The following is a 26,396-nucleotide window of genomic DNA, read 5'->3' on the forward strand; positions in this document are numbered from 1 at the left end:
TCTACCTGTGCTTTTCTTGCTATAATAAAATGTCTGCATGAAAGGTGTGACCAAAAAAGAACACATCTGTAACAAAGTCCATTAAAAAAACACATTTCTTAAGCGGTATCTCCGACAGTGCACTGATCACCTACTTTATTGTATACTGTACACACACCACACACACTGTCATACTGATCCACGTTTTGCTCGGGGGATATCAGTTGTCGTAGTTGTTAGGCCTTCCACTCAAAGGTGTTTATTTTTAGCCCCACAGACATGATCCCCTTTATCTGGACCTGTGCAATTGTGGCACAGTGAGAGATTGTGTTGCTGCTTGTTCGCCAAACTACACAGCACACATTAAACGATCACGGACCTTTATCAATGGGAAATTACAAATCAAGACCATCGCAGACGTGCACAGGTAATATTGTGCTGTGTTTGTGGACGTGTGGGAGCACAGATGACTAACGCCAACATTTATATTGAGAGTGGAAAGCCTTTTAGCTGCCATTAATCTCTATCACAAGTGTTGAACAAACCTTTTTAAACGCTGCTAGTGACTAACAATGATTTATGATAGTGTTCAAATGTAATGCAGTACACAGTTTGGATACAATTATGATCATCAATATGAGTAATAGGCAATGGTGTTATTTTGAATGTGTTTAATTGGGCTGTGAAGATGAATGGAAGAAGAAGGTGAGCGAGTCGTACTCTGTGATCATCGAGAAGTTGGAAGATGACCTACGGCTGAAAGACAGCGAGGTTGCGGATCTCAAACTTGCTTTCAGGTGAGAAAATGCTGTACATGTTTCTGTAGTCTGCTCAAGCTTGCTGACTTTTCTGTGTCAGTGGGTTTTTCAGTTCTCAAAAGCAGGCATTTTTCTGTGGCCTCAGCTGTGATGAAGCTTTTCAGAAGGTGAACTTGAGCTACCGAACAGAGAAGGGGCTGTCCTTGCTGCATCTCTGCTGCGTGGTTGGAGGTATGCATGACTACAAGACTCTATTAATAACTCCTTAGCAAAATGCAACAGTGGAAGGAAGGATTACTAAGGAGTGACTGGCGTTATTGTCTGGAGATGACCTTTGGTGTTATCTACATACAAGTAAACAGATTCAAAATACACTGTAGATAAAGGTTATTTAAATCAATTCATCTTCTGTACAGTTACAACAACTTGCTGTGGTCCCTGTTACTCCACCATTGGTCATTCACAATAACCATGGTGTTTTATTGAGTGAAATATATTCCCATTACCTTATATTACACCTGTGTGTCCAGGTAACAAAGCCCATATCCGCACCCTGATGCTCAAAGGCCTGCGTCCTTCCAGACTGAGCAGGAACGGATTCACTGCGCTCCACCTGGCTGCTTACAAGGTGATGATAAATATAGCGCAATAAACACAAATCTTACATATGTTCAGAATGTGTCTGTGCAGTCTGTATATGTCTTATTTATTTTGTCATCTGCTAAAGAGCTTTCTAACTTTTACCACATGGTGGAGTGCAAGTACACACAAAACCAGTATGATACACTGCATGCCTGAATTGCTTAATTGTGATAAGATGTAAATGCAGTACACAATCATGGTAAATAAAGTTGAAAAAAATAAAGTTGAAATCAGTATTTAATATGAATTCAGTAGTGGCAGTATAGTTAGTAGTTTCACCCAAAGGTGCATGGGTGTGTTCCTCCTCTGTTTCCACACTGCAGGACAATGCTGAGCTGGTTACTTCATTACTTCATGGAGGGGCGGATGTGCAGCAGGTTGGGTATGGGGCGCTCACTGCCCTGCATGTCTCTTCATTGGCTGGGCACCATGAGGTGAGAGCTGAACTTGGGCTAATGTACATGAGGAATAATATCAACAGCTATGGCCTTTTCAATGCTTTTGATGATTTGCCATTTTTGTCGCCCATCAGGCAACCGATATTCTCCTACAGCACGGAGCTAGTGTGAATATCCAGGATGCTGTCTTTTTTACCCCACTCCATATTGCTTCCTATAATGGCCATGTGCAGGTACATTTACTCATGTACTTATATACAAATGTTTTAAGCACCAGCAGATTGGAATAACCTACCAGCTAATATCAGATCCATTTCTTCATTTGTTATCTTTAAGCATGCTCTGTCTTCTCACCTTAAATTGACCTGTTCTTGTTTTCATTGAAGCTGCATGAACTTTCTGATCTTGTGAAGTGATTGTATTCATTACCTGTTGTCTCAGTTTCAGTGTTGGCCATTGCGGCCTTTTTTATGGTTGTTTTGTTTGTTTGTTTCTGTTTGTTTTTTGCTTTCTGTATTTTTATTTATTTATTTATTTTGTTGTTGTATTGTCTTTTGTATTGTCTAGTCTATGTTTGTATGTTGAATCAATGTCTGTTTATATGTTTGGACCCCCTCGAAAACGAGATGATGCATCACAAGGGGTTTATCCAAATAAATACATTTCATGTTAACCATCTATGTGCATTCTTAATTGACATAAATGACACTGATGAATCACTGACTTTTGTATATATTCCAAACTGTTCAGAAACTGACTCTCTTCTTCTTTTCTGCTTCTCAGGTGGCAAAGCTGCTGCTGAAGTTTGGGGCAGATGTGAATGCGGGCGGTGAGGTGGGTGATAGGCCGCTGCACTTGGCTGCAGCCAAGGGCTTCCTCAGCATCATTAAACTGCTGATGGGAGATGGAGGCAAAGCAGACGGTGAGACTTAAGACTTGAAACAAGTGCTTTGATAAAAGATTTCACTCTAAGATTCACTGGAGTCAGTGATGTGTGACATGAAATATACTTCAATAGATCCATTGTTCAACTGTACAGAAGCTAATTAACCTTGATGTCACACTCATAAATTAAGTTAACAGTCAACAGTAGTGGAGGTAATTGCTGGATTGATTGTTTAAACTGTGTTTTATGCTCCTGTATTTAGTGAATGCTCTGGACAATGAGGATCACGTTCCTCTCCACTTCTGCGCCCGCTTTGGTCACCAGGAGGTTGTGCGCTTCCTTCTGCAAGGCAGCTTTGACGTGCAGCCTCACTCTGTCAACATCTACGGAGACACACCACTGCACCTGTAACTCAATTTCCATCATTTTTATTAGCAGATGATGTGAAGTGGATATGAAGTGTTATGTATGTTGTATTTCATCAGGGCCTGCTATAATGGCAAATTTGCAACAGTTAAGGAGATTGTACAGCTTTCTGGCACAGACAGTCTCTCAAAGGAGAACATCTTCAGCGAAACAGCACTTCACAGGTATTTACTAGCATACTGTCTCTATTTATAGTCTGCAAAACAGAAAGACAAATCACACACGTACTGTACATAGTTTAATTTTTAAACTTCACCTTTAACTTGCTACTCCTGTCACTCAGAGGTGATCATGATCTTGTCTCACAGTGCATGCACCTATGGTAAAGACCTGGACATGGTCAAGTTTTTGTTGAGCCAGAGTACTATGAACATCAACCATCAGGGCAGAGATGGACACACAGGTGACTTTTTACATCCTTTAAAACTAGCACAACTCTTTCTGTTCACTCGTGCAATTAGCAGGTGATTTTCTTTATTGTTGTGTGTCTGCTGCTGTGACACTGTTTAGCCCTGCACAGTGCTTGTTTCCATGGCCACATACGTCTGGTGCAGTTCTTGCTGGACAGCGGGGCAGACATGAACCTGGTTGCCTGCGACCCCAGCAGATCCAGTGGGGAGAAGGACGAACAAACCTGCCTGATGTGGGCTTATGAAAAAGGTCTGTTTGGTTGCCAAGGAGATTAGCTGTTAGGAAACATACAACAAAACCCAATGTTGCTGTTCTTATGGGTTTTTTTTTTTACCTCAGGTCACGATGCTATTGTTACCTTACTGAAACACTACAAACGTCCGGATGACTCCCCCTGCAATGAATACTCCCAGCCAGGAGGTGGTGAGTCAACCTTCTCACCACTAAAAGTTAATATCTCCCATAAATGCGCACCCGTCCAACCATTAAACTGAATATGTCAACTCTCTTCCAGATGGGTCCTATGTTTCTGTCCCGTCTCCTCTGGGAAAGATCAAAAGCATGACTAAAGGTAGTGAGGTGGAGCGAAGCGCAGCAGATTTTCCCCACACTTCACACCACTGTCAGCTGAAACAACAGTGCACACTGTGTCTGTTGCCAAGTGAAGGGACTCAGCTGCTGGTGATAACACTTAGCTGCTGTGCTCCCAAGGGAAATTATGAAGTACAGATCTGTCCATATTTCTAATATCTGAGAAACTATTGATTTGAAAATGATGAAACCCAAGCAAGGGTTAAAGATGATTAAACATGCTAATGGACTGGATCAGCTGCTGAAACCAAACAACAGCATAGATGGAGAATTAGTAACCACCATCAGCTGCAGAGATATTTACTAAAAAGGGCTTTTAACCAGTCTAAAGGGATAATAGGTGAAGTTAATGCTTACACTGAAGGCACTAAATGCTCCATAACAATTATAAAACACTTACTGCTTTTCCCATCCAATGTTACTATAAGAACATAATATCTGGCTCCCTCATATAAAACCTTTGTTAGATAAACTAAATTAGCAGATTTAAACATATTTTCCCCTGGTATAGTACATACACTGTAATTTGTCTATATGTCCACACCACTGTTTTGTACGTTATATAATCACCATCATATGAGTATTATCTGAGATAAGTATTTGCCATGAAAATACAGTGATTCTCACATGTGCCAAGTGCAGATTTATCTGGAAGTATAATGGGAAACTGTGTTGTTTTACCCTCCATTTTCAGAGAAAGCAGAAGTTCTGCTGCTCAGGGCCAGCCTTCCATCTCATTTCCACCTTCAGCTGTCTGAGCTGGAGTTTAATGAAATTATTGGATCAGGTAACTCCATTCATACCTTCTCTGATTCAGTTTTCTCCATCTGAAAATATTCCTAAGAATCAAATCTGTTTCTCGCAGGCTCCTTTGGAAGGGTTTACAAAGGGAAATGCAGAAACAAAGTTGTTGCCATAAAACGGTAAATGTCCATTTAACACACAGCTGAAGATGATGTTTTGAAGTCTTTTAGCCTGTTAGTTGAAACCAGGAAGAAAAACTGATGAGTCCCCCAATCTTCACTCTCCTCTTTAGCTATCGAGCCAGCACGTACTGCTCGAAGTCAGATGTGGATATGTTCTGCAGAGAGGTCTCCATACTGTGTCGCCTCAATCACCCCTGTATCATCCAGTTTGTGGGAGCATGTCTGGATGACCCCAGCCAGTTTGCCATTGTCACCCAGTATGTCTCTGGAGGATCACTGTTCTCCCTGCTGCATGAGCAGAAGAGGTAAGGAAGTATACATCACACACAACAGTCTTAGTAATGCATGTTCCTATGTGCCTTAGTTGTTGACACTTGACACTGTCAAAGACATTGTTGCTATTACATAGTTTCTAAATCAGAGAGCACAGCTTTATTTTTCAAATGCAAAATGCCCTTCTCAGTACACACTGAATCTTCAATCACAATATGTATTATATTATATAAGCAAACACATCCAACCCCAAGGTAGGCAAATGTAAGACATTTACAAATCATGATTAAAATCTGGTTTGTATTTAAACAATGGATAATGGCAACATTTTACATAGAGTATTCTTCTTTTATTCTTTATTATAAGGATGTTTTTTGCACAGCACAGCAGTCCGCTTCAGGTCTCATTATCCTCCTCAGAAGCGTCCCCTCATCCCCCCACCCCTCCCACCCCCCCTTGCCGGGATTATCATTGATCCAGATGAAGTGTTCCGCTAACGGTGTGCCCAGGTGTCGTCTTTATAGACTGCACTATTGATCTGTGTAAAGTGCTGTGTGTGATTGGCAGGGACCATTGATCTGGCACTAAGTGGCTGCTGCTTTAATGATGTGTCAATGGACAGGCTTATTGACCTGCAGTCCAAGCTCATCATTGCCATCGATGTGGCCAAGGGCATGGAGTACCTACACAACCTCACCCAGCCTATCATCCACCGGGACCTCAACAGGTGGGTGCTGCACTAATGACATGTGGTGGGACAATATTGGCAGCCTGAATAACTGTTGTCATCGCAAATAATACATGTGTTCCTTCCAGTCACAATATTCTGCTTTATGAGGACGGACATGCTGTAGTGGCTGATTTTGGAGGTAAGAGACTTTTTCAGTGTTACCTGTTCTGTACAAGAAATTTAAAGCTGCATTAAGTAAATGACGTGATGGACTGTGATGGAACTGTCAGTCCAACAGCCATTATAGATTAATGCAGCTCTCAGCCACTTGTAGCACAACGGTTTTGTTCACCAGACTGACAAAACCAAAACAATGTGTGTATTTGTATAATGTTGGTTGTACACCATTAATGCAAAATGTTGGAAAAATAAAATAAGTGAGTGGTGATCAATGTTAACCATTTTGAACCATGATTTTCATTTTATTCATGTGGACCTGCAGTCAGCAAAAAACTAATCATTATCCATTATCCAAATCACTCATTTGAATGCAATCTGTAATCTTACCATTAGATGTCACTAAATCCTACGCACTGGTCCTTTAAACCTATGTACATACTGTATATGAGTAAGAAAATAAAGTGTAAATAAAAGAGTGCCTCTTTTTTATAAGTGAGGCTGCGTGATTATTCAGTATGACAGACAGCTGGTTCATTTATTGAACATTTAACACTTTTGGGCACTGAATTAGATTAAAATGTTTAAATATTTCATTATCTTTGCTATAACTGATCCTTATAATAAAGGGAAATGTGATTATTTGTTATGAATCTCCAGTTTATTATAATGCCGACATTCAGCTGACAAGAGTTTGCTCTCTGGCACATCTCCTTGTAAGAGACTCTGAATGAGAGAACAGCTAAATGACTAAAATGCAAGTGGATAATAATTGTTGACCACTGTGTGTCCTTCCAACCCCTCTGCAGAATCCAGATTTCTACAATCAGTGGAGGAGGACAACATGACCAAGCAGCCAGGGGTCAGTGCTTTCTCCTCTTTTTGATTTGGGGTAATAACATATTCAGCATAAGTAAAACATTTTTTCACACTTTCACACCACCTTCAATTCCCACAAAATGTATTTTTGTGGGAGTTTAAGCCAGAGCTTCTGCTGGCACCTGCCATCAATTACCCACTAGCTAGGAAAACTGCCTTCATGCTGATTTTGTGCTGATTCATCACTACCCAGAGTGCTTGGCCTGCAGTTTGGTGTTAAGTGTGTTATATCTCTTGAGAAATGCCTGCTGTGAGCAGCTTCTTGCCCTTGCGGGGACACACTGTTTATGTCAGTAATTGGGCATGTGTGTGAGTATCTTTTAGATGGGCTGTGTGCATATATCCATTTGTCTGTGTGTATGCAGAACCTGCGCTGGATGGCTCCAGAGGTCTTCACCCAATGTACTCGTTACTCAGTGAAGGCGGACATGTTCAGCTATGCTCTCTGTTTGTGGGAGCTGCTTACTGGAGAAATTCCCTTTGCTCACCTGAAACCTGGTAATCTTTCCCCACATCAGTCATGGGCTTAAAAGGTTTGCTTACAAGAGTTCAAACTGAGGGCTCCCCTGATAAGAGACCTTATTGATATGATTCAACAACAGTGCATACAATTCAATTTGCCTCACTGATAACACTAAAATTCAGAGATGTTTAAATATCCCCTCTAGACATTCTAGACACATACAAATATTTGGCTTGAAATAATCAAATGATATGGGTTTTTTTTTAAAGAAAAAAGTTTCATTATCTCCTTAAAATGTGTTCATGAAATAATATGTAGTCTTCAAATATGAAATAATAAACTGTTGGGCACAAGATGTCTCCCACTCCACTGAAAGTCCATTCTCAGTGTTCACATCACTTATTTATGATGCATACTGGATGACGATTAGCTACCAAACAAGTTGTGATGTCACAAACTTGTCCATGTATGTACATGCTTTATACTCAGATTTAAGCTAAGCACAGATAAACTTTCCACTTTCAACAGATGGATGTGAAAAAGGCCTTTCAGAGTCAAACTCACTTACAAAGCAAACCCTTTTTGCATGGAGGGGGGCTTTAATATTGGCTGTTTTTTAAAAACACACCAAAGCCCCTGAGAGCTCAAATACTGAGGATCAGTACCATCATTCAGTTATTAAATCAGTGCTGAGCTTTTAAAGAAAACACAATTTTAAAACGTGAAGACCTGATGATGTTCTCCTGTCCTCAGCTGCTGCCGCGGCAGACATGGCCTACCATCACATCCGGCCTCCTGTTGGTTACTCCATCCCCAAACCCATCTCTGCTCTCCTGATGAGAGGCTGGAATGCCTGCCCAGAGGTAAACAAGCTCTCGCCTTCTCATATTTAATTTGAGCCTTGATTATGAGTAAGAATAACCTATTTTCAGTTAATATACATTTTTTCTACAGTAATGTTGCATAATGTAATTTGTATCCACCATGCATTGTTATTATGCTCTCACCAAGGATCGATTTATAGTTTCAAACTGTAAAACGATCTCACCAACAAAATCCTTTCATGCCTTCAGCTATTTAGACATACTGAGGCTCTAAGAAGCCAATGAGATACCATGCTGAGTCAGCTGCGTGTGGTGGTAATGAACAGGGCAGTCATATCCCTAGATGACTGTTCACATTTAGAGGCACACATGACCTAGATGATCTTCCCTCAGTGCTGCCATGTTCATAATTGGCCAGGCATGTTTTTCCTTGACCTTATTAAGACACATCATTACACAGCAGAGCGTGTTAGCACATTTCTCCCTCTGTGGTACATCTTATTTGTTTTCCTCTTAAGGCTGTTTAGTTATCATGGAAGTGCTTCCCCTGGTGATCGTCTTGCCCCAGTGCCACCTCATCAAGATATCTTTTAACAAGAGTGTGATCAAGGTTTCAAGAGTGCACACCTCTGCCTCACCTGTACTGTGCACCAGCTCTCGAGGGGTTTAAAAGTAGAACACGCTGCAGTGTTTACAGGCTTTGTCTGGGAAAAATATACTTGTTTGAGCCTTTAGAGACTTTGATTGAATGTGAGGTGTAAGCAGATTTGACAACATGGCTTTCAGATGAACTTTTTTTTCTGTGACACCCATGCAATTTGACATTTTAAAACATTCTTAATAGGCTTGTGAAAATCACCACATGCACCACACACAAACATTTGAGGCAAAACAAATGCTATATTAATATAAATCTGTTTTTTCTTTACTTGTTCAATGTCAATAACTACATTAACACAATAATGTATGAAGAGCATTTAGAAAAATCAAATTAAGAAACATTTACAGGAGCCTTCCTTGTGTTTCTTTTGTTTCAGTTTCATTCATTGACAGCAGCATACAGGCGGATCTGTGAGGAAGTGATGTATAACTTATTGAAAAGCTCCGTGGTGGCGATGTTTTATCTTTTACAGTGAGGCAAAAGATCTGTGGGTGGCTTTTGAAGCAGAGTTCACCTTTGCTTCATGTGTGGGTGGACTAAACTGAGCAGAACATATGGGACAGTGTCAGAGAGAGTACAGCTGTGTGTTTGTGTTCAGCCTTGAAGCAAAAATAATTGTTGTTTGTTTTTCTCATTTTTAGGACAGGCCGGATTTCTCTGAAGTAGTAACCAACCTCGAGGAATGCTTGTGCAATGTTGAGGTATGAAATGTTTTTTGATGAGTATGACTTCTTCATTTGAGCACCTGCTGATGTACAGTATGTGTGTGTGTGTGTGTCACAGCTGATGTCCCCAGCCTCCAGTAACAGCAGTGGCTCCCTGTCACCCTCCACCTCCTCGGACTGTCTGCTCGGGCGTGGAGGACCAGGCCGGAGCCACGTGGCTGCCCTACGTTCCAGATTTGAGCTCGAGTACGCTCTCAACACTCGCGCCTATGCCTTCTGGACTCAGAGGTAAGAGAACTCAAGCATCTCTTCAGACAAGTGAGGGTCGAGAGGGTGAATAACGCATTCAGTCCCCAGCTAGTGACTGTCACTGGCTCTGGTTGGGGGCTTAATAAGCTTACATTGTTTACATGGGGCTTTGCTTATGAGTCTTTCTTTTCCTACGACAAAAAATATAATTTTGATAGGTAAAAAAAAGAGTAGTTTGTGTTTTTGGTTTGTACATAATTAAACAGCAGCTTAGGCTTCTTTTTCAGAAGTATTATCAAAATTCACAGCAAGTATCTATCTATCTATCTATCTATCTATCTAGGCCCACTGACATTTACAATGATAACTATAATAATTACTATGAAGAAGTTTCATTAGCGGAATCTCGTTTAAAAAAAAAAAAACCTTTTAGTGAAGCTGCACTGAAGAGATAATGTGGCAGTGTGGAAGCTAAACAATCTAATCTGGAAATGTACCACCAGGACAGTTGGCTTTTGGTCATAATGAGTCATCGTTGCTCCAGTTACCACAGTACAACAATATGTTTGACTAAAATGCCACAGTTGACAGTGACCTTGGATTGGTTGAACATACTGTGTGTTTTTCTTTACCCCAAAGAATCTAAGATCAAACTAAAAATCTAGTCGCTCTTATACAGGTAGTCATAAAAAAAAATCTTAAATTTGGTACACAGTTAATCATTCTCATAGTTGATGTGGATAAGGGTTAAAACATGTTGCCTAAAACAACTTGAACAAAGGAAATTCCAACGAGAGTGTTTGATTTTTAGCAGGAATTTCACAAACATCATGTCTGGGCTTGTTCTCATTGGGGCACACTTTGTAGAAAACAACCCCTGTGCCAGTAACATGTAGACCAATTAAGATACTTACTGCAACAGTGAGGAGCGGAGTTGCTCGGATACCGAACAGGAAACAAAGGAAAGCAAATGCAATAAAACATGCATGGCATTCTGACCGAGGAGGAAGGTCTCTGTTAGACGCCTGGCTCGGAGCCTCTGTAGTTAGAGTGTGTGTGTGTGTGTGTGTGTGTGTGTGTGTGTGTGTGTGTGTGTGTGTGTGTGTGACAGAGAAGAGTCGGAGTCTGGTAACAGTCACTATGAATCCAGTAACAGGAGGTGGGGTTATTATGGTGTGGTGTTGACCTGTCAGTTATACCCTGATACGACCTCTCCAAAAAAAATGCTAATTCAACCACATAGAGTGTAACTTTCACAAGTCATGAATAAATAAAGTTCATATTCTCCATAAATAAATATCACTGATCTTTTGTAAAGATGTTTTTTTCAATTATTATTTTATGAAACAGTTTGTCGACCGTGTCTGTCATCGCTACTCCAGCAGAGAAAGTGAGAGCGGCCTCATTGTGGGTCAGACATTAGATATTGTGTTACTTCTGCTTGTGTCTACCTCCCATCGCCTCCGTCTTTCTTGATGTAAATGAAGCAGTATTATACATGGATTAGTGTTGCAGTGGATTCATGAGTCAGGGCTGAGTTTACTGTACTTATTCTTAATTTTCAGTGAAGGGCGACGTGCATCTGGAGGCCTTTCTCTGGAGGAACTAAGAAGGAACATGCAGTTTTCTCCTATTGATCGAAACGGTTAGTCTGCAAAGGATTGTCTCCTAATGATTTTTGAAGTATTTGCTAAAACTTTGCACTTTGTAGGAGTCTATAGTGATTTTGAGGTTATTGTCAATATTATGAATAAATTAAGTATCACAGTCATCATTCCTTTTCTCTTTTCAGGATATGTGTCTGATCCAATGAGCACAATGCGATTCTGCTCTTCCTACAGCAGCAGTGGTAGCTTTGAAGACAGTAACTAACTCAAGAGCTCCGAACACTCTTTATTATGTGCTAACTAATTCAGACACTGGTCGCTGTTATTGATATTTCACTGTAATACACAGGTGGTAGATGTAGTAGATCTTGCTGACTAACTTGTTATCTAAGCTGTGTGTGTTTCGTTGTAGCAGAATGTATAGGGATGAATGGTTTGTCAATTTATACCTTACCTCCCAATATTTTTTCCCTGTGTTACATTAAGTTCATTTGTTACAAACAAAGTGTAAAATTTGTGCATTTTTCTGTTCTTGTAAATATGTTTGATGAGTAAATTATTGTTTTTGTGTATATGATTTGCATAAATACAAAGATCCAGACATTTAGTGTATCTAAATGAAGAGAAAAAAAATCCCAGAAAGTCCAGCTCATTGTTTTTATTTTTTTGAATGGGCAAATCACACAAGCATCCAGTCATTGACAGATAATAATCTAATGAAAAGATGAAGCCTCACAAAACCCACACTAGCCCTGCAAATCAGATGAAAAGGCAATACAAATAAATATTTTTTATATTTTTTTGTCAAAAAGAGGTAGTGTTAGCAGCAATTATGACACAAATCAGTGCCTAGATTTGACATACCACATGTAACCACTGTTCTGTCAACTAATTATCAGCTTAATAATGAAGATTTAATTATCCATGTCGGATTAGCTTATCATTTCCTTCGATGTCTAGATACTTTTGTCTAAACAATTATGTCAAAGCACTAACTAAAATGACAGTGCAATTACAGATTGAAGCTAAAGTACTGTAATATCGTGCTTCTACACAGCGAGTCAGTCAATGGAAATGTAAAAGTGTGCTCAGGTCCATCAAGGCAAACTAAGCTCTAGGAGTCCAACAACAACTATGAATTATTCAATCATTTGTGAGCAAGAGTGGGAGAGTATCTGTTTACAGGTAATAGGCAATAGCAGCTGTAGCTTACTTGATACCTCACACTAACTATGTCTCTGACAATAGGAAGAGACGGTCTATTGTAAACATTTTCGGCAGCTGTCAAAACACATTACGCAGCTTCATTTTGGTGATTGATGGATGAAGAATAAACACAGAAACCAAATTACACTTTAAGGCCTCTGTCCAAACTAGCATTATCTTGTATTTGATGTAATCGATTATGGTTTGACCATTCTATAAAACCATATTTCCTGTAGCTGCCTGATTGTCTAAACGCTCTTGAATTTCTCCAAGTCTTTAGTTAAGCAAAGCATTACTGTACCTCAGCGCCTCTCTGACTTGTGCAGCTCTAAAGTCCACTCTCAGTTCTCGCTGTCGTCAGCAAAGGATATGAACTGCGACCAAACAGTGTTTCGTCCACGGAGAACATGCTCATCCTGTCTTTACTGAGAGTGTGTTTGATGTCTTGGATCAGTTGTGTGTCTCTTCTGTCTCCGTTGATGCTGCCCTCAGATGGTTTGGGGTGAATCTCCCCTTGGCTTCCATCATCTGACTTGGCCGTTGTAAAATCAGTTATTTCTGTCACTTCTCGACTGTCTTCATCTGTTTTCTCCTGTGTTTCTTCTGAAGATTTCTGTGCATCTGCTTTCGTGTCAGTGGAAACCAATTCCGAACTCTCTGAACACTGTGGATGCTCCTCAGTTTTAGGCAAAGACAGATGATCTTTCTTCTCTTCAGTTTGTTTCTCATGTAAGTCTGGCTGATTCTCAGTCATTTTCTCCTCAGTTTGAGTCTCTGTGACACTCTCAGGATTGCCGCTGATTCCTGAATGATTAGTACATGCAATACTTTCCACTTCAGTTTTGGAAATATCAGTTTCCTCAATGTTCCCCTCTGCTGGTCCCTCTTGAATCTTGTCTTCTACAAGGGATCCCCTGCTTCCTTTATGCTCTTCTGACCTCATGTCTTCCCTCGTGACTTCATGACCATTCGGTTGAGTCTCTGTGTTGGGTGTAAAGTTTTTCACCTCAGTCTCCTCCACTTGCAATGTATCTTTGCCAGGCTCCTTGTCAAGTGGTTCATTATTTTCTGACTCATTGTTCTGGAGGTCCAACTGTACAGCTTCCACTTCATTTTTTCTCCCTGCCTCAGTTACATCTTTTTGCGTGTGCCCTTCTTCTGCATTTTCAACACCATCAGCAGCTTCTCCATCAGATGTCCTCACTGTCTTCAGTGGACTCACTGATCTTGTCAGCTCTGTAGATTGTGTTTCTTCAGTGTTGGAGTTGGTTGTTTGAGCCTCTGAATCCCTCAAGTCTTCTAAAGGTTCAACGAACGTCTCAAAATACTTGGACGTTTGATGCATAGTCACCCAGTTCGTGACCAGATCTGTGTTGTCTTCTTTTGCCAAGGTCTCCGGAGTTTCTGTACCTATTGCAGGGCTCTCTTCAGCATCGTTGTGTGCAACCTCTGTCGACTGTTCTTGAGGTTTGAGCAGTACACTCGCTCCTTCCTCTGAGGCCTTGCTCACCTCCTCTGTGTCTGCTCTGCCATTTTCGCCATCGGCTACAGAGAGGGCGGCAGCAACATTTTCATCTGTGTGTTTGTCAGAGTTCAAGTCAGACTCCTCATTCTCTTTGTGATCTGTTGAAGATTGTGCTTGATCCCCTGAAGAAGCAACTACCGCCTCACTGACTTGGTCCTGGTTGTTATCTTTCTTTGTATCGCTGTCTTTATCATTAGGGTCTTCTTTCATCTCCTCGGCCTCACTGTTTTTTCTGTCTGTATTTAGATGATCAGATTTAGTTTCCTCTTTTATCTCCGTACCAGATATCTCAGGCTCAGAGTCTTTTTTATTGGATTCATTTAGATTTTCCGCACTGGCCTCCCCTTCCTCAGCCTCACTTTCCACCATACCAGCAGCAGGAGCCTGATCGACCATGTTGTCTTCACGTTGTCCAGCACCGTCTCCAGACTCCACAGTTACTTTCTCTTCGTCTTTATTCTCATTTTCCATCAGCTCATCTGTTTTTCTATCTTCTTCATCTTGCACTGGTGTATTAACATTATTTTTCTCTTCAGTCAGTGTCTCTGTCCCATCCTCATTTGTTTTGCTCTCTGCTCCAGTAGACTTCTCCCCATTTTCAGCATCGACTTCTCTCCTTTCACCATTCTCACTTTCTTTTACAGCTTCTTTCTCAACATTTTCAGCCTCTGTCACGTTGTTTAGCGTCTCTTCACTTGTTTTAGTCCCATTAGCATTTGCTGCTTCGCCTTCATGTAAACTTTTCTCAGGTTCTTCTGTAATCCCAGATATTATTTCCTCTGCCACTACGGTCATGTCAGTTATGATTTCTTTCTCTTCCTCATCTTTATTCACTACCTCACTTTCTTTCGCTTTATTGTCATTCTCATCTTTCTCCATCTCTGCCCTATCACCCTTTTCTTCATCAGCATCTGCGTTTGTTTCATTTATTTCTTCACCTTCGTTAGTTTGATCAGCTGCGGCTGCCTTTCCTTCAGATTCTCCCCCACAGTCTTCACTCTTGACACATTGACTATCCACAAGATTGCGTTTATCTTCATCGTTCTCTGTCTTTTCTGATTCATCTGCCTTCTCCTCATTTGCAACTTTATCTTCTTCACTGAGGGTTTTTTCAGTTTGTTCTTCATTTGACTTTCCTTCAGTGTTTGAGTCAGTTTTAGTCTCTTCTGTAATGTTTTCGTCATTTTTTATACTTTCTTCTGCCTTGCTTTCATCATTCTGTTCTCCTTCTGTGTTATCTGTTTCATCCTTTTTTCTTTCCTCAGTTCTTTCACCGTCTGGTATCTCATCTGGATTTGTTTCTTTTTCTTCTTTACTTTCCTCTTCAGATTTCTCCTCCTCTACCTTATCGTTTATTTCCACTGACTTTTCTGTTTCTTCTCCTGCATCACACACCTGTTTTTTACTGTCATCCTTATCAGCCTCTGCTCCTGACGCCTCCTCTGCCTCTTCCTCTTTAACATCATCTTTACTGCTCTCATCCTTTGCATTGTCCTCATTTGTTTCTGCTGCCTTTTCAGCATGAACTGTGGTGTCTCCACTCCCCTCCGACGAGCTACTTGAATTATCTGCCGTGACTTCTGTTTCTGATCCTGCGGTTCTGTCCTCACTGTCTTCTTGGTGCCCCTCTGTGTTGGTTACAGGTGCCTCTTCACAGCTGAGGGCCTCTCGGTCCTCCGAGGGCTCTGCTTTCATCTCCATTGTCTCGTTTGCTGTCATCGCCTCCGCCTCTGCATTATCTGGCACTTCTGTCTCATCAGTCTTTTTATTCAGGTCTGAAACTGATGACTCATGCTCTCCACTGCTTTTTGCCCCATTCCCTGTCTCGTCAGGCCGCGTCTCAGCCTCCTCTGCAGTTTTTTGCATGTTTTCTTCATCTTTATCTGCAGCATCTGTGTTAGCATCTGTGTTAGCTGCGGCATCATCTTGAGATTCTGAGGTCTTGTCACCTTCTGCCATTTTCTCTTCAGATACAAGTTGCAGGGCTGCATCTGCAATCTCCATGACTCCTGATTCATCCTTCTCTACTGTGGCTTCATCTTTGTCTCCTTCTGATGCAACCTTTTCAACATCCTCATCCTTTTTGACCATCTCATCTTGGGAGCTCTCAGTACCCTCATGAGCCTCTTCATCCTTCTGTTCTTTTGGTTCAGACGTCTCTTCTTGAACAAGTACCACTTCAGCTTCAACAACAACATTTTTGTCTGGAACAGCATCTGCCAATACAAATGAGACATTTGTTTAGGAAAATTACTTTTCCAGCCACTATTGTTTTGTCCAGCTTGCTGAGCGTGATAATAAAAAATGTGTTACCCTCATTGTCTTGTTTATGGCCTTTATCTGTGGCCTCTTCCTCCTCCTCAGTACTCGTGTCACTTAATTCTGGCTCAGAACTGCACTGGGACTCCTTCAGTATGGCCTCTGCTAGCTTCTCCTGCACAGATTTGGCTTGGGGAAAGAGAAAGAGAAACAGCACATGCAACGGTATAAGTTCACATCACCATAAGCTGCTCATTGTGACAGATGAGGTCCAAGTGAGATGATGCAGGAGGCAGTGTTTGAAAAAGAAGAGACCCAATAAAGAAGCATGAATCCACAAACAACATTATAACTTTAATATTTGAAGGTGCAAACATAAAGGAGCAACACAACATGCAAAATAATAATTAACATGCGTACACACAAAGAAACACAAAAACACATGGTTCAATACATAACCAAAAACAGAAACACACTGAAGAAACTGTGCTACATGGTTAAATGAAGTTAAAATTCTTATGAAAGTAAACGAAAGAAATCCTTTGTGTACAGAGTAACTTTTTTACTTATATTGTCAGGAGTGATTAAAATACAATCAAAATATTCTTATGGGTGAAAATTTCAGCTGGTCTGAACATTTTTGGAATAAAATTGACCTCTGACATTAAACAAAGACAAATATCATCACACAGAAAAAAAGTATAATGACACACAAATATGTTTTCCACTATTAAAATGCAGAACATAGTCAATCTGACAATACTGTAGTATGTTGGGAATTATCGTGTTGTTGTCTTATACACATCAGCATTGACCTGGACTCATCTTGGCTACAGCTCTGGTTGTGATAATAGTGGAAAAACTTCCATAAAAGATGGACTGATAGATTTTCTCATGGATGTGAAAACTCCAGAGCTGTATTTTTTGTTTCATACTCACCCCTCTCCTGTTCCTCCCCCTGTTTGCTCTTGTCTGATGTTTTCTCATCCTCTTTGTCTCCTGAGGTCTCGTCGCCCTGTTTATTCTCTGTCCCTGAGGGAACACTGGCATCAGAAATTTCAATCTCTGTGCTGTCCCCGGCGCTGTCCTGTATATCTGAGTCCTTAGCAGCAGCAGACTCTGTAACGGCTTCTTCTGGATTTAGTTCATCTTTTTCGTCTGATGGAGCAGCGGTTTCCTCCTGATCGACTTCTGTAGTTTGCTCTACTATCTCATTCTCTCTGGAGTCTTTGGGGGCCTCAGTATCACTCTCCTCCCTGTCGCTGCCTGAGGAGCTGGAGCCTGAATGAGACTTTATATCTTCTGTGGAAGACATATAGAGAATTTTAAATCATTCGACAAAAAAACCCATCACCAATCGTCCAAATTTTGCATGAATTGGAGTTGTAGTTCCTCTTAAAGATGGAAAATGTACCATTAAACCTCTCCCAAAGCAAATATATAAAGTTTTTACTTTACTATAAAGATTTCAAACCTTTTCGGCCCATAAAACAAATTCACCAGGATTTAGGCCTGGTAGATCAGGAATGAGTGTTTGAATGCCCCCCAATGCTTACAAAGTGATTAAAACTCGGTGTTTAATGAATAATTTATGCCTGATGAAATGTCACCTTGCTTCCTCTCATGCAGTACTGGAAAGATGTGTTCAAAGAAGATTTACCCACCATCCTTGTCGTCATCTTCAGTCTCAGAGGTGTCTCTCTGTTGAGCCTGTTTTTCAGTTTCCCTGGGTGGAGGTGGGGATTTCTTTTCCTTTACCTCAGTGTCTTCAGTGGGGCCTTCATCGTCTGCTTCAAAGTCCTCTTCATAATCTAACAAGAACATACAAAGAATTCATGAGGAAATGTGATATAGAAAAGATAAGATAAGATAAGAAGTATTTTATTAATACCTTGGAGGGGAAATTGAATGTCACCTTCTCACAAAAATGGCCAACATACAGCAAAGAAACATACAGACTCAGGCAGTATAAGTTAAGTGGAAAAGAACCACATCAACATCAATCAAACAATCCACAACACTCAGCAGTCAACACCAATGTTCATTAAAAAACCTCACTGCACCAGGTATAAAGGACCTTCTTCACTAATCTGGCACTAAAGGAGCTCTTGAGTTCATTAAAAACATCAAACAATGGGTAGTCCTTATTGTGCAGGAAGCTACTGAGTTTCCTGCCTCCTCTCTTCTCCATGACCTCCTCTAGTGAGTCAAGAGGCAAACCAATGATGGATCCTGCCTTTTTTATTAACTTGTTGATCCTATAATATATTATATAATAGATCTGGGAGGTCTGTTCATTACAAATAGTTTTATAAACTTTGGCATTCTAGTGACTGTACCGTCTCTGAGTTTGTCCTCAGGTGCTGTCTCTTCTTTGACTTGAGTCTCCATGTCCTGTGGCTGGCTGGTTTCACACTCGGAGTGAGAGCTAGCATCCTCCACAGTCCTCTCTGTCTCCATCTCAACAGTACCCTTTGGGCTGGCAACAGTCTCTTCTTTTATTCCATCATCTTTGACCTTCTTTGGTGGAGGTGTGGGCTTTTTGTCCAGTCCCATTGCTATGATGCACCTGAAAAATAATCATAATGTACTGAAAGAACTCAGGAGTAGTTTCACATTTTAGAAAATACTTCCCAAGATATGTTTTTAAGAAAAAACAGATGCACTTCTCCCACACTAAGATTCAGCAGGATGGTCTGCCTTTGAAAAAAGCAGTGCCTATATTCTCTAGAACAAAATAACGAGAAAATTGCACTCCATACTTAAAATTAGGCTGTTGTCACCCTTGATTGAAATAAATTAAACTAAAAGATGAGTGCTGAGTTTTTTCCTGACTTTGTTCTGGAGAATATGGACTAACACTTTTCCTGACGAGAAGATCGATACTGTTCTCTTTGGCCAGAGTGGTATCGATCATGTCATAAAACTCTAAGCAAGAAGACAAATAACTCATAGAAAACTCAAACACTTCTGCTTTTTATTGACATTTTCTCTCAGTTGTGTTCATATTCAACTGTTGCTTTCTTTCATTAGATACACAGTATGCCTTTAAAGAGCAGCCTTACTTGTAGCAGGGTGAGGCCCCCTCTACACCGGAAAAACCAAAGTGTCCGTGTCTGCCACCGAGTCTGGAGCCCTTCCTGTGTTTGAACTCACAGCAGGAGCTCAGCCGCTCCACCTGCAGTCCGTTCAGGAAGAAGGTCAAGCTGAACGGGAAACCTCGGTGTCGCCTCGAAATGAAGCCGAACATCTCTGAGGTAAAGATTGAGGATGTAGGTGAGTGGCGGGAACATTTTCATTGCAGAATGGACATAAATCCTGTGAGATGTCTTTACACATCCTTGCATATGGCTAATCACAATCACAACTATTACCAGATCCTCACACTGACCTCCCTCTCGGAGCTTGCCCTTGTACACACACAGGTTTTCTCCTCCACAGTGTTGCTGAAAAACCTTGATCTCATCCCTCATGTCACTCAGGTCGTGGGAGAGATGCACTGTTTTGCCAAAGTACACCATGTTCACACACACTCTGCTCTGGTGCACAGAGCTCCTCAGCATGGGCGGCTCCTGGGTGGGGAAAAAAGAGCAGGTTGATTGGGAAATTATTAAATTGGATGATACATATCTTCATAATGCTAATATATAATGCACATTATTTTTTCAATATATAAGTGCACAATATTTTCTTTTCCATGTTGTATCATGTTGATATTTGTCCTGATGAATTACTACAGTATGATCAGCTATTCTGGACTTTGCTGGTTGGTTGGTTGAACTTTATGGGATTCAGACAATTTATTGAAAATTGTGACTTCTGTAAGAGATTCAAGTTGAGTTATTACTTAATTTGATTTGGTTTATTGTCCAGCCAGAGCTAACTCTGCATCTATACTTTATTAAACAATAATCTGTGACTATAGATTAAGTAATACAAAATGTTTGGGATGTGGTTCTGTTTTTTCATTTTGACAGAACTTGTCCATGATCCTCAAAGTTTGTAGTTTAGACATAAAAATGATCAAAACATAAAGAATATAACTTTCAAAATTATATAACTTTCTGTGTCTAGTTCCTAATAATGCATCTTATGGATTTTTTAAATTTTGTTGCTAATTAATTCAAAGGGGCTCCAGCTTGTAAGTTTGTTGTGGAAAGTTCGGTTTCAAGGGACAACATAAAGAGAGAGAAAGACCTCATGGACTTCAACTCCACTGGAGGCAGTGGTGGGGCGCAGTCTGCGGCCTCTGACAGTGCTGCTAGGAGTGACCTTAACGCCCCTCTCTTTCCTCTTCGTGGTTGGAGGCACTGGGGTGACAAAGTTGTTGATGACCGGGAGGCAGTAGGGTGAGATGCCACGGTAGGTGTCCGTCATGGTCAAACGTCTGCGGGACTCCTTGTCCATCTGAGAGAGAAGTTAATGAAGCAACATTGTAGAAAGACTTCAGTATGTGACAACCAACAATCACCTTTAGTGCACTAATTAAGTTTCTACATCTCTAGAAGGTAGTTTCCAAACAATGTGAATGAAAGTATAATTATGAAGGATTGCACATCCTGTGTAACACTGGGCACATGAATGGAGTGAATAACAGAGTGAGTATGTGTCTCATGTGTCACGGTCTCACAGTGCAGTTAAATGGCTGATCGTTCTCGTTGGAGGACCCATGGAGTCTGTAAGGGGAGCTGCGTCTGAGTGAAGCTGTGTTACTGTTGCTGTGGATTGGCTTCAGACGCACCGGCCTCTGCATCTTCCCTGGAGCCGTGTTGGGTCGAGACGAGCTCGGCTGCAGGACACATAACACACATACTGTACAATCAACATTTTGCTAATTAAAGACATTGCATATGTATCACCAAGAGTCATTTTACATCACAGGGACCTACTAATGGTATAATAATATTATAACATAAATACACCTGTTTCTCAGTGTGAAGTAAATTAATGAAGTATAGTGACTGAATGCAGAAAAACTCCAAAAAGACAAATATTTATAAATGTGGAAGTTTATTTTTTGTTATTTTGTATGCAACACATTTCCCTGGTCCAACATTAACGATCTAACTTGTGGTTCATGATTAGTACCCTAACCCTCTAGGCCACCAAGGAGCCCCCTCATGTGCTCACAAGATACATTTTACAGTATTCAGAGTAGTTTTAGCCAACTAGCAAACTGAGCTCCAGGATTTGTGCAAAAAGACACAGAACATGTGCTTTAGTATAATGTAACTACTGACTACACTTATAAAAATGTTCTTCATTTATATTTTATATTCCCTGATCTGCATAATTTATCAATTTCCTGTGTATTTTTGTGGTCACATACTACTTTTTGTGGTCTTTTGCTTTTCATTCACACACACATATGCACACACGCACACACGCACACACACACACACACACACACACACACACACACACACACACACACACACTGTGCTCTATTTTGGTACAATTTGCTGTGAAAGTGCAAAACTAACCCTTGTTTCGAGGCAGGGATCACTAAAAGTATTTTAAAATTTGTTTATGATAAATGACACAATTTGTGTGTAATACATTCACATTAGAAATCTTCCCAGGTGTGCCTTGACATTGATAAATGAGATTTCACAGAGATCGAGACCAGGATCACCAGCTCTATTTATTCTGGCATTAATGTCTGTGGCTTGTTATGTTTCAAAGAAAACATTCAGCTAATCCCGCTACTTCACCTAAAACTCACTTGTCTGCACACAAACCAAACAGCAGCAGCTTCAAACTAAAGTCAGTGTAAACATGGTAGCTATCAGCATGCACAGGTAATTACAGACATTCATCAGGTCTTGGATTTAGACAGCACTTGACTTTATTCACTATCCAATGTAATTTAATATTGATACTTAGCCCATTTTATGGATGAGGACGCTACAATTAAAGTCAAAATGTATATTTTTCTAACCCTACAAAACACAGACCTGATTGACCTATCCAACCTACACTGATTGGCTTTTTAAAAGGCTCTTTAACTAAAGGTTGGAGTCATTTTTGAACTGTGATGTGGCATTTAAAAACCTTTACTCCTCTTTACCAGATAGAGTAGTTATAATTAAAGGTAAAACATTTTAAACGAGGGAAAAAGAAGGTATTTCTGATTAGTGCACACCACAGGTGACAACTGATTGAATGGTAACAGACTGGTGTTCTGACTCACAGACTCAGAGGACTCAGAGTGTTCCCCCTCTGGCCCAGAATGCTGTTTTTGGACACCCCTCGCACCCGTGGGTGGGCGTGGAGACAGGATGTGGATAATTTCTTCTTCATACCTTTTAGAACGCTCCACCTTCAATAGAAAAGAGGCCACTTGTAGTTTTGTTCCAAATTCAGATATATTTACACAAAATAATTGATGCTACTAAGATGAATCCTTGATGACAAATACAGACCTCCTCTTTATCCTTCAAGATGATCAACAATCACTTGGAAATTAACTGATTAATATAGGCTGACGTCATGAACAGTGTTTTGTTTCAAATCATTCAAGAGTCATCAGTTTAAAAAACAGGGCAGTATTTAAATGTAAATGATGTACCTTGATCTTATGCACTCTTTCCCTCCTTGCAAACTCCTCCAGTTTTCTTTTGATCTCTATTTGATGGAGACGCTGTAAGGGAGGGGCAAAGGGCAAATTAGCATAACTTACAATGCAAGGAGAAGCAGAGATGAAGTGATGGGCTTTTAACTGTTCTCGTATCTGGTACACCGTGTTCGTCCCACCTCCATCTCCAGCACCTTGTGGAAAATGGCCTGGGCCAGGCATTCTCGAACGTGTCTCTGGTGGGTTCTCTGGATCAGCTTATGTCTGTACTCCTTGTCTGGAACAATACGCCCACTCCTGGTGATCTGATAGCAACAACAGTCTAAGCAGATTTCAACAAATATGGGTTTTTCTAGATGACACTAATTGTTTTTTTTTTTTTTCTTTTTTTCAATTGATCATTTAGTCTGCAAAAAATAGTGATACATATTCATCACATTTTCTCCCAAGCCCAAAGTGATATTGATTTGCAAACCCTATATAGTTTAATGTACAGTAACATTACCTGGATCTAGCTTCTCAAATCTGAGGATCTGATGCTTCTTAGTTTGTGTTTGGTATTTTTGTCTTAAGCTAGCAATATTCAATACTTTGTTGATTGTTAACAAATCCCATTAAAAGACTAGTCAATGCTTTCAAACTTCCCTGCACTGTCTGTCTGTCTGTCTGTCTCTCAAGCCCAAAACAAAAACAAGATGAAATAGAAATCATTAGAAATCATTTTCTAAAATTGCAGTTTTTAGCAAACATTACTCAAACCAAAACAAAAATACATTTGTTAGGGACCACTTTCAGTGACGGATTAATACATATTTGACACTCTTGTTAGTATGGTAGCAGAACAGTGAATATGGGATTAACTCAAAATAGTGCCCATGTTCTTGATTATGAAGGAAAATTCCAGCCAGTGTAACAAAGCAGTCATTGATATGTTGTTTCTGGATAGCAATGAAGCTCTATGACATAGAGGAACAAACCATATCTGCCAAATTAATACAAACACAATACTAGTTAATGGGGTTTTACAATAACAACAATTAACTGATTATATAATAAAAAAAATGCTCTGACTTTTTTCCCCCACAATGGCCCTAATCCTCTTCCGTACCATTGAGTCTAAATTAACCTAAAAAAAAACTCCCTTTAAAACTCACAATATATCTTATGTGTGTAACTACACTGTAAATTCCTCCATCCAGAACACAACACTGAGGACGTGACCCCGCTGTCCTTGGTTGTAGCTACAGCTCTTATCATCACCACCATTGTGTTGACGTACCAGTCCTGCTCTCTGCAAGTGTCTCCTGATCCGAGTGTTGCTGAAGTATCCAGCGAGATGTTTGTCTGTGAGGCTGTTGTAGGCTGAAATGAGTCTACAGAAAGAAGACCAGTCAGAACACAGAGAAACACTGAAACTGCATGTGTTGCATCCTCAAACATTAATGGGCCAAAAACACATTCTTTTTCTTTTTATGAACATTTATTAACACTGTCCAAGGTTCAAAATCACGCACACCTTTGCCTCACTATTGCTTTTTAGCTTCAACACAGCTTCTCTGTGTGTATCTCTCTTAAAGGGATAGTGCTCCCTTCCTAAAGGGTAAGAACACCAACTTTCTCACAGGTAAGTATTAAAAAATGATATTTGCAACCATGGTAATAAAAAATAATGAAAGAATTAAAGCACTTATTTAAACATCTTTTTAACTGGACACACTGATATGAAATCAGCAAGAAATAAAGAATATTGTTAAAGTGCGCTATACATGTCAGAGTAAATGTAATTTCTTTATGAAGGAGATCAGGATTTAAAACTTTGTCTGCCATTAGAAACTCATTCTTAATCAGCCTGCTTACTGGAGAACAACACCATGTTTGTTTGTCTTGTCCTTGTTAATGAGACATCAGGTCTTCCTCAGCTCAGCCTGTTTTTCTAACAACACAGATTTGATTTCCTCCTGCATTTGTGTACTAGACAACAGGATCTTACAACTATAGGGTCTGTTACTGGTGTCTGATTACATGCAGGAATTAGAGTTGGATGGCACACTTAACCCTGTCTGCCTCCTCTTTGTGCACCTGGTGTGTTTGTCTCAGGAGCTCTTCAGATTCCTCTTTGGACTGTCGTCACTAATGCATGTTCATGAGGGTTAAACTGTTTGTCATTTTTCACCTGACTTTCTCTGACCTAGTGCTGCTTTAAGGGGGAATATGGCTCAGACATGTGAAACATGTTAATGTGTGAAAGCTGTTAAAACAAACTGTGTGTCTGCGTCTGGTTCTTTTCATGTGGGTTTGTGGGTTTCATGTGGTTTCATTTATTTTGACAGAGCAGTTCTCTGTTTTATACTTATACTGATTAAGTGGAATTCAAGTACTGTTTCAGAGTGCTACTTTATACTTATATAGCTCCACAACATTTCATTGACAACCATTTACTTTTCTCAATAAGATCAAAATATAAAAGCTTATATAATATTTTGTTAAACATTTAACCAATTGGTGCCAACCTTTCTGACTTGTAACTTGTTACTACTAAGTTTCTACTTGGGGCCCCTGTGTCACATTTCAGATGAGAGCTGTTTGCAGTTCCACTAAAGAGACATTTCCACTGTAAACTTCTCCAATAGTTTAATTTAAATGATTGTTTGAGGCCTAAAGAGGTTATATTTATATTCACAATGAAGGCAAGCAATAGAGAAATTATTAATGCAACTTCATGTAGCAGAACAAATTGTTTCCTTTTTTCCAACCTTAACAATCATCTCACTCTCGACTCCCTTGTTGGGAACCACTACACTAAATTACCAAACTGTAAAGAAGTTCAAATTAGCTTAAGTCTGTGGAGTATGATGTGTACGCCTGGACATCAGCACAATATTTAATATCAAATGGTATTTTGACACACATTTCACCTGTAACAAATACTGTTCATCCAGAAAATCTAATAATGAAATATATGATCATATATTACAGTGGAAGAAAGTACTTTACTGCAAATGTTTTAGTACATTATGCTGATGATTCATCTGTGCTGTTTAATCTGAATTGTAATGGAATACTTTTATTCAAGTAAAGACTCTTGTACTTCTTGTTAGTTTAGTTAAGTCCCACAGGCACAAGTTTTGAGTCATCTTAAAGTTGTTAATTATGCCTTCATACCGATTAGATTGCAAGACATTGTACTATAGCATTATATTTGTATCTCATTATTTCTCAAGTGAGAAAAAAATAAATAAATAAGAGAGCTTTTTTTCCCCAATAAATCCATACCCTGGATCTAATTTCTCTCCACTCCTGGATATAAAAGAATGAAACACTTACCCTGGGTTGAGGTGACTCAT

At 40.0% G+C, this 26,396-nt stretch overlaps 2 protein-coding genes across 2 annotated transcripts; one reads left to right on the forward strand and one right to left on the reverse strand.

Moving 5' to 3' along the window:
* Window positions 1-366: 366 nt before the first annotated feature.
* On the forward strand, window positions 367-11,827 carry tnni3k (TNNI3 interacting kinase). Its single transcript, XM_053322841.1, has 25 exons — window positions 367-406; window positions 668-776; window positions 883-968; window positions 1,268-1,365; window positions 1,703-1,813; window positions 1,912-2,010; window positions 2,561-2,699; window positions 2,926-3,070; window positions 3,149-3,253; window positions 3,398-3,492; window positions 3,600-3,749; window positions 3,840-3,923; window positions 4,015-4,071; window positions 4,786-4,878; window positions 4,957-5,014; window positions 5,128-5,322; window positions 5,913-6,017; window positions 6,107-6,159; window positions 6,947-6,999; window positions 7,382-7,514; window positions 8,233-8,342; window positions 9,606-9,665; window positions 9,748-9,917; window positions 11,444-11,523; window positions 11,671-11,827. The coding sequence occupies exons 1-25, from the start codon at window positions 367-369 to the stop codon at window positions 11,748-11,750; spliced, it is 2,508 nt and encodes an 835-aa protein (XP_053178816.1). The 3' UTR covers window positions 11,751-11,827.
* A 1,192-nt stretch (window positions 11,828-13,019) lies between these two features.
* erich3 (glutamate-rich 3) lies at window positions 13,020-26,396 on the reverse strand. The gene is made up of 14 exons (XM_053322952.1): window positions 26,377-26,396; window positions 24,332-24,425; window positions 23,232-23,357; window positions 23,047-23,118; window positions 22,669-22,797; window positions 21,106-21,264; window positions 20,673-20,882; window positions 19,867-20,047; window positions 19,541-19,727; window positions 18,815-19,044; window positions 18,140-18,286; window positions 17,415-17,777; window positions 16,530-16,664; window positions 13,020-16,432 (listed from the first exon to the last, which is right to left on the reverse strand). Exons 1-14 carry the CDS (start codon window positions 26,394-26,396, stop codon window positions 13,020-13,022), a joined length of 5,466 nt encoding a protein of 1,821 aa, XP_053178927.1.

Source organism: Scomber japonicus, chromosome 7, assembly GCF_027409825.1.
Source record: "Scomber japonicus isolate fScoJap1 chromosome 7, fScoJap1.pri, whole genome shotgun sequence".
NCBI classification, from domain to species: Eukaryota; Metazoa; Chordata; class Actinopteri; order Scombriformes; family Scombridae; genus Scomber; species Scomber japonicus.